This window comes from Cyclopterus lumpus, chromosome 10 (assembly GCF_009769545.1).
Source record: "Cyclopterus lumpus isolate fCycLum1 chromosome 10, fCycLum1.pri, whole genome shotgun sequence".
Lineage (NCBI taxonomy): Eukaryota > Metazoa > Chordata > Actinopteri > Perciformes > Cyclopteridae > Cyclopterus > Cyclopterus lumpus.
In genome coordinates this window covers 24,272,346-24,280,318 of record NC_046975.1, presented here as the reverse complement: position 1 = coordinate 24,280,318, position 7,973 = coordinate 24,272,346, and the positions used below count along the sequence as shown (strand labels likewise).

The window sequence follows — 7,973 nt, the reverse complement described above, 5'->3', positions numbered from 1 at the left end:
CCTCCGATTCCTGTCCTGCGTCCTTTTCCTCGTCACGTGAGTTTAAACGTTGTGAACGCACCCCCACGATCAAACTCTAATATCTCCATAACGCGTCTCAAGGAAGCTCCGCCTCCAAGAAGTCAGCAGAGAGTCCTCTGAAGGAAAACTTCAAAGGAGACGTGAAGAAGGTCCACTGGACCGACGGCGTCTGTTTGCACTGGACCTCCGTTTGTGAGACTTTAACGCTTCATGTTTTTATACTTAAATATCACTTTTAGCTCCTTCAGCAGAGATTTACTTTGTAGGAAACCGTGTGTTGAGAACTCTTCAGAACCCTCTAGAACCCACTAGAACCAGACCACCAGAGAGAAGACGGCCCGGTTCTAAAGAGTCTTGAAGCTCCTCAATCGGAGCCACCGGGTCGGATTCTGGTGAAACCAGATGACGTCATGCAGGTTCACCAGAACCTCCTTCAGCTCAGACTCCAGCAGAGACCAGTCCACCGTGGACAGACCCAGATCCAGCAGAGACCAGTCCACCGTGGACAGACCCAGATCCAGCAGAGACCAGTCCACCGTGGACAGACCCAGATCCAGCAGAGACCAGTCCACCGTGGACAGACCCAGATCCAGCAGAGACCAGTCCACTGTGGACAGACCCAGACCCTGGTGCTCACAGACACTACCACTTTTGTCCACAGGGGGCACCAGAACCAACACTACCACTTTAGTCCACAGGGGGCACCAGAACCAACACTACCACTTTAGTCCACAGGGGGCACCAGAACCAACACTACCACTTTAGTCCACAGGGGGCACCAGAACCAACACTACCACTTTAGTCCACAGGGGGCACCAGAACCAACACTACCACTTTAGTCCACAGGGGGCACCAGAACCAACACTACCACTTTAGTCCACAGGGGGCACCACAACCATCACTACCCTCAGGACTCAGTGAGTGGTCCCAGCTCCTCTTTCCTTCTGGTGACCATAACCTCCTGTGTTTTTTCTCAATGGAGCTCAGCTGAGTGATGAAGAGGATGAAGAGGAAGCCGCCTTCAAAGTAAAGTAAATCTGGGTAGGAACGCGGCGCTCGTGTTCTCCGTCTACATCTGAACCTTCACGCGGTCCTGAAGCCGACGTCTTCCTCCGCCGAGTCCTGTATGCACTCGCTTCTGTCCCCGACCCTTATTCTGGAGGGCCGTATATACACATATATATATATATATGTGTATATTATATATATAGAGAGAGAGCTTCCCTGATGCAACGTCAACAAGATTATGCAATTACATAAAAACACATTCATGTGACGTTTTCAGGTCTCCAGTAACACATTTTAAAAAGTGCATTTGTTTTTGTCCCGTTGGTGTTTTAATGGACCAGGTGAGTCCTGCTGCTGGTCCGGGTCCTGGTTCTGACCCCTAGTTCACTGCTTCACATGGATTCACTGTCTCTGGCTGAGTTTGGGGGACGATAGATATGTTTGTGTGTGTGTGTGAGTGTGTGTGTGTGTGTTCGGGATTCAAAAAAAGTTGTTTTTAAATCATGGATTTTCATTTTGTCATCACTTGAAATAAATACATGCAAATAAAACAAGTGTTTGTTTGTTTTTTTGAAGATTAAATCGACACTTCTATCGGCAGTTGAGGTGGAATGTCTTCAGGGTTTTGTGATTTGAGTGAATTATAGACTTTAATTGTGTGAGACTTCGTATCAATACTTATAGTCACGTATATTAGTTTAGTTTAGTTTTTTAAAGAGTTGAAGATGCACCGAGGCATAAGAAAATGAAGAAAACACAATAAACAAATCAAAGAAAAAAAAAACAAGAAATGCAGAGGCTCAAAAAACTGCCTCCGAAATAAAATGAAAGCAGATAATTGAAAAAAATAAAAATAACAAAACTTGATAAATGAAAAGGACATTAAAACACATGGATGTAGTCATTATTGAATGCTGAATGTTGAGTTAAATATTGTACGATAAATTAAGATAATCCTTTCTTAGTCCCACAGCAGAGGGAATAGAGACATAGTAAAAAAAGATAAACAAGTATAATAAATAAGTAACTGAAATATGATAAATACAGACCGAATAACTATTATAACTAATGCACAGCTTCAGATAGCAGGAATATTGTAATTCCATAGACATATCAATTATAATATTATGATTTAAGATTTGGTTAAAATAATAAATTTTATTCGTATTTGTTCAAATTTAAAAACGCAGCGCTTCCCCTCCACACCGCCAGGTGGCGCAAACGACCACAAACTCCCCCCCGGTTTAAAATCCTCCCTCCCCTACCTCCGGCACGTGACGTGACGTGACGCAGTTGATCCAAGATGGCGTCGCGGTACTACCAGGAGATGCAGGAGAGCTTCAGGGGCAACAACAAGAGCCGTGAGTTCCCGGCGCACACGGCCAAGGTGCACTCGGTCGCGTGGAGCTGCGACGGGAGGAGGCTGGCTTCCGGTTCCTTCGACAAGACCGCGAGCGTCTTCCTGCTGGAGAAGGACCGTCTGGTGAGAGGCCACGCCCCCTTTCTCCGGACTCCATGGCGAAAGACGCTTTCTGACGTCATCACGTCCTGGTCACGAGCCGAACGGAAGAGCGTTGTATTGTATTGTTTATTAGACATGTTATTATTATTATTATTATTATTATAGTGCTTAATGCAACATAACGGAACAAGCAGCACGTGACCTCATGTATTATATTGTTTATTAGACATATTATTATTATTATTATTATAGTGCTTAATGTAACTTAACGGGGAACAAGCGGCACGTGACCTCGTGTCTTATATTGTTTATTAGACTTATTATTATTATTATTATTATTACAGTGCTTAATGTAACATAACAGGGAACAAGCAGTATGTGACCATGTGTTATTATATTGTTTATTAGACATAATATTATTATTATTATTATTATTATTATTATTACAGTGCTTAATGTAACATAACAGGGAACAAGCAGTATGTGACCATGTGTTATTATATTGTTTATTAGACATAATATTATTATTATTATTATTATTATTATTATAGTGCTTAATGCAACATAACAGGGAACAAGCAGCACGTGACCTAGTGTCTTGTATTGTTTATTAGACATATTATTATTATTATTATTATTATTATTATTATAGTGCTTAATGCAACATAACGGAAAAAGCAGCACGTGACCTCATGTATTATATTGTTTATTAGACATATTATTATTATTACAGTGCTTAATGTAACATAACGGGGAACAAGCAGCACGTGACCTCATGTATTATATTGTTTATTAGACATGTTATTATTATTATAATTATTATTATAGTGATAATGTACCATAACGGGGGCTCACATGTAGTTCATGTGTTTATGACCAGTGTTGTTGTTTTGGCCTCACTTTGTTGTTGTTTATGGATTTTTTTGAACAAAAAGGATCTATTGGTTCACTCCGCTGCATGTTTAATATTGAACACGGCCTTACGTTTATACGTTTGGTCTCAAAGGGGTTCAGGTGTCGGGGACCAGGGGGGACCCAGGAGGTGGGCTGATGTGTGTGTGTGTGTGTGTGTGTGTGTGTGTGTGTGTGTGTGTGTGTGTGTGTGGACCAGGTGAAAGAGAACAACTACCGGGGTCACGGGGACAGCGTGGATCAGCTCTGCTGGCACCCCACCAACCCGGACCTCTTCGTCACGGCCTCCGGAGACAAGACCATCCGCATCTGGGACGTCCGCACCACCAAGTGCATCGCCACCGTCAACACCAAAGGTGGGCCGGGGGTTCGATGCCCGCGAGGGGGCCGGACTAGAGCGCGTCGACCCGACACGAACCGACGTTCTTTCCTTTTTTGCTTTTAGGGGAGAACATCAACATCTGCTGGAGCCCCGACGGCCAGACCATCGCCGTGGGCAACAAAGACGACGTGGTGACCTTCATCGACGCCAAGACGCACCGCTCCAGAGCCGAGGAGCAGTTCAAGTTCGAGGTGAACGAGATCTCCTGGAACAACGACAACGACATGTTCTTCCTCACCAACGGGAACGGCTGCATCAACATCCTGAGGTAGGAACGGGTTCTTCTGGTTCTTCTTCTTCTTATCAACATCCTGAGGTAGGAACGGTGGTTCTTCTTCTTCTTATCAACATCCTGAGGTAGGAACGGTGGTTCTTCTTCTTCTTATCAACATCCTGAGGTAGGAACGGTGGTTCTTCTGGTTCTTCTTCTTCTTATCAACATCCTGAGGTAGGAACGGTGGTTCTTCTTCTTCTTATCAACATCCTGAGGTAGGAACGGTGGTTCTTCTTCTTCTTCTTCTTATCAACATCCTGAGGTAGGAACGGTGGTTCTTCTTCTTCTTCTTCTTCTTCTTCTTATCAACATCCTGAGGTAGGAACGGTGGTTCTTCTTCTTCTTATCAACATCCTGAGGTAGGAACGGTGGTTCTTCTTCTTCTTCTTCTTCTTCTTCTTATCAACATCCTGAGGTAGGAACGGTGGTTCTTCTTCTTCTTACCAACATCCTGAGGTAGGAACGGTGGTTCTTCTGGTTCTTCTTCTTCTTACCAACATCCTGAGGTAGGAACGGGTTCTTCTTCTTCTTATCAACATCCTGAGGTAGGAACAGCTTCTTCTTCTTCTTCTTCTTCTTCTTCTTCTTCTTCTTCTTCTTATCAACATCCTGAGGTAGGAACGGGTTCTTCTTCTTCTTATCAACATCCTGAGGTAGGAACGGTGGTTCTTCTTCTTCTTCTTCTTATCAACATCCTGAGGTAGGAACGGGTTCTTCTTCTTCTTATCAACATCCTGAGGTAGGAACGGTGGTTCTTCTTCTTCTTCTTCTTCTTCTTATCAACATCCTGAGGTAGGAACGGTGGTTCTTCTTCTTCTTATCAACATCCTGAGGTAGGAACGGTGGTTCTTCTTCTTCTTACCAACATCCTGAGGTAGGAACGGTGGTTCTTCTGGTTCTTCTTCTTCTTACCAACATCCTGAGGTAGGAACGGGTTCTTCTTCTTCTTATCAACATCCTGAGGTAGGAACAGCTTCTTCTTCTTCTTCTTCTTCTTCTTCTTCTTCTTCTTCTTCTTCTTATCAACATCCTGAGGTAGGAACGGGTTCTTCTGGTTCTTCTTCTTCTTATCAACATCCTGAGGTAGGAACGGTGGTTCTTCTTCTTCTTATCAACATCCTGAGGTAGGAACGGTGGTTCTTCTTCTTCTTATCAACATCCTGAGGTAGGAACGGGTTCTTCTTCTTCTTCTTCTTCTTCTTCTTCTTCTTCTTCTTCTTCTTCTTCTTATCAACATCCTGAGGTAGGAACGGGGTCTTCTTCTTCTTCTTCTTCTTCTTCTTCTTCTTCTTATCAACATCCTGAGGTAGGAACGGTGGTTCTTCTTCTTCTTAGCAACATCCTGAGGTAGGAACTGTGGTTCTTCTTCTTCCTCTTCTTCCTCTTCTTCTTCTCAACATCCTGAGGTAGGAACGGTGGTTCTTCTGGCTCTTCTTCTTCTTAACATCCTGAGGTAGGAACGGTGGTTCTTCTGGTTCTTCTTCTTCTTAACATCCTGAGGTAGGAACGGTGGTTCTTCTGGTTCTTCTTCTTCTTATCAACATCCTGAGGTAGGAACGGTGGTTCTTCTGGTTCTTCTTCTTCTTATCAACATCCTGAGGTAGGAACGGTGGTTCTTCTTCTTCTTATCAACATCCTGAGGTAGGAACGGTGGTTCTTCTGGTTCTTCTTCTTCTTCTTATCAACATCCTGAGGTAGGAATAGTGGTTCTTCTGGTTCTTCTTATCAACATCCTGAGGTAGAAACGGTGGTTCTTCTGGTTCTTCTTCTTCTTCTTATCAACATCCTGAGGTAGGAACGGTGGTTCTTCTGGTTCTTCTTCTTCTTATCAACATCCTGAGGTAGGAACGGGTTCTTCTGGTTCTTCTTCTTCTTATCAACATCCTGAGGTAGGAACGGTGGTTCTTCTTCTTCTTAGCAACATCCTGAGGTAGGAACAGTGGTTCTTCTGGTTCTTCTTCTTCCTCTTCTTCTTATCAACATCCTGAGGTAGGAACTGTGGTTCTTCTTCTTCCTCTTCTTCTTCTCAACATCCTGAGGTAGGAACGGTGGTTCTTCTGGTTCTTCTTCTTCTTAACATCCTGAGGTAGGAACGGTGGTTCTTCTGGTTCTTCTTCTTAACATCCTGAGGTAGGAACGGTGGTTCTTCTTCTTCTTAACATCCTGAGGTAGGAACGGTGGTTCTTCTTCTTCTTAACATCCTGAGGTAGGAACGGTGGTTCTTCTGGTTCTTCTTCTTAACATCCTGAGGTAGGAACGGTGGTTCTTCTGGTTCTTCTTCTTCTTCATGTGTGTGTGTGTGTTTTCTCCAGCTACCCGGAGCTGAAGCCCATCCAGTCCATCAACGCTCACCCGTCTAACTGCATCTGCATCAAGTTCGACCCCACGGGGAAGCACTTCGCTACGGGCAGCGCGGACGCCCTGGTCAGCCTGTGGAGCGTGGAGGAGCTGGTCTGCGTCCGCTGCTTCTCCAGGTAGGTGACCTTCTGACCTTCACAGTGTAGGTCGGCCTGTGGAGGAGCTGGTCTGCGTCCCAAAACTATTGATTTAAATATTGATTATTACATTGACGATGTGCAGAAACTCAAAGAATAGACACATTCTCCACTTCATTTAATAGGACGTGAGCCGCTTCTCTCCTCTCATTGGCTCATTGATTAATTGGCTCATTGCTTCATTGGCTCATTGATTGATTCATTGGCTCATTGATTCATTGGCTCATTGATTCATTGGCTCATTGATTCATTGGCTCATTGATTCATTGGCTCATTGATTAATTGGCTCATTGATTAATTGGCTCATTGATTCATTGATTAATTGATTCATTGGCTCATTGATTAATTGGCTCATTGATTCATTGATTCATTGATTCATTGGCTCATTGCTGCAGATTGGACTGGCCGGTCCGGACTCTGAGCTTCAGCCACGATGGCAAGATGTTGGCTTCGGCCTCCGAGGATCATTTCATCGACATCGCGGAGGTGGAAACAGGTGAGTGAGGCCTTCACGTTGTTCGGACCGGTTTGAAATGAGTCTCCAGAGGATTTCTCCTGGTTTACTGATCGAAAAGGAAAAGTTTGAATCCTCAATGTAGCTTCCTCCCTGTCGTTGCAGGAGAGAAGCTGTGGGAGGTGCAGTGCGACTCGCCCACCTTCACCGTGGCCTGGCATCCCAAGAGGCCTCTGCTGGCCTACGCCTGCGACGACAAGGAGGGCAAGTACGACAGCAACCGGGAGGCCGGCACCGTCAAGCTGTTCGGACTCCCCAACGACTCCTGACCCGCCTCCAACGTCGCGTTCTTCCACCAGCAGATGGCGCCGCTGCTCCTCATTCCCCATTAAAAACACAACTCCCACTGCTGTAACATATTATGTTTTTTGTAAAATATGCATTGTTTTGATATTAAAATGGGTCTTTTCATAAATATTGGTTGACTCGTGGTGTTAAAGGTCAAATGAATGAAGGTTTCTCTCCTGCTGGTGAGGCTGTTATCTAAGGAAACCCTTTCATGGTCTGGACCTTGGCCCATAAAGGGCCAAGGTCCAGACCATAAATCAGCTTTTTCATGTGAAATAAGTGAATGTCTTGTAGCTTTACTCATATATATATATATATATATATATATATATATATATATATATATATATATATATATATATATATATATTAAATTGTATTACTTAGTTAGAGTTTGTAGTTTTCAGAGTGAGTCGGCATAAGATAACTTTATCATTTAGTTCCTCTGATTCTTTGTTTCCTTTTTCTTTCCTCTAATCTCCCCTTTTGTCTTAATTCAGTTTATTTTGTATAGCTTTACAATCTGTACACATACGACATCCCTCAGTGTATCCTAAAACATCCCCCAGCAGCCTATAAGCCTATAGCAGCATATCAAGGGGCTGGACCAGGGCAAA

The 7,973-nt window shown here is 43.9% G+C and overlaps 1 protein-coding gene across 1 annotated transcript; it reads left to right on the top strand.

Annotated features, from left to right (window-relative positions):
* Positions 1-2,304: 2,304 nt before the first annotated feature.
* On the top strand, positions 2,305-7,485 carry thoc3 (THO complex 3). The gene is made up of 6 exons (XM_034544299.1): positions 2,305-2,512; positions 3,603-3,759; positions 3,849-4,053; positions 6,372-6,533; positions 6,950-7,050; positions 7,174-7,485. Exons 1-6 carry the CDS (start codon positions 2,333-2,335, stop codon positions 7,335-7,337), a joined length of 969 nt encoding a protein of 322 aa, XP_034400190.1. The 5' UTR covers positions 2,305-2,332; the 3' UTR covers positions 7,338-7,485.
* Positions 7,486-7,973: the final 488 nt, after the last annotated feature.

Excerpts from the sequence above, each read along its gene's own strand:
- thoc3 (XM_034544299.1), top strand. The coding sequence starts at position 2,333 with ATGGCGTCGCGGTACTACCAGGAGATGCAGGAGAGCTTCAGGGGCAAC. Across the intron at positions 2,513-3,602 it reads TGCTGGAGAAGGACCGTCTG|GTGAAAGAGAACAACTACCG; the intron begins GTGAGAGGCCAC and ends TGTGTGGACCAG. Across the intron at positions 3,760-3,848 it reads CGCCACCGTCAACACCAAAG|GGGAGAACATCAACATCTGC; the intron begins GTGGGCCGGGGG and ends TTTTGCTTTTAG.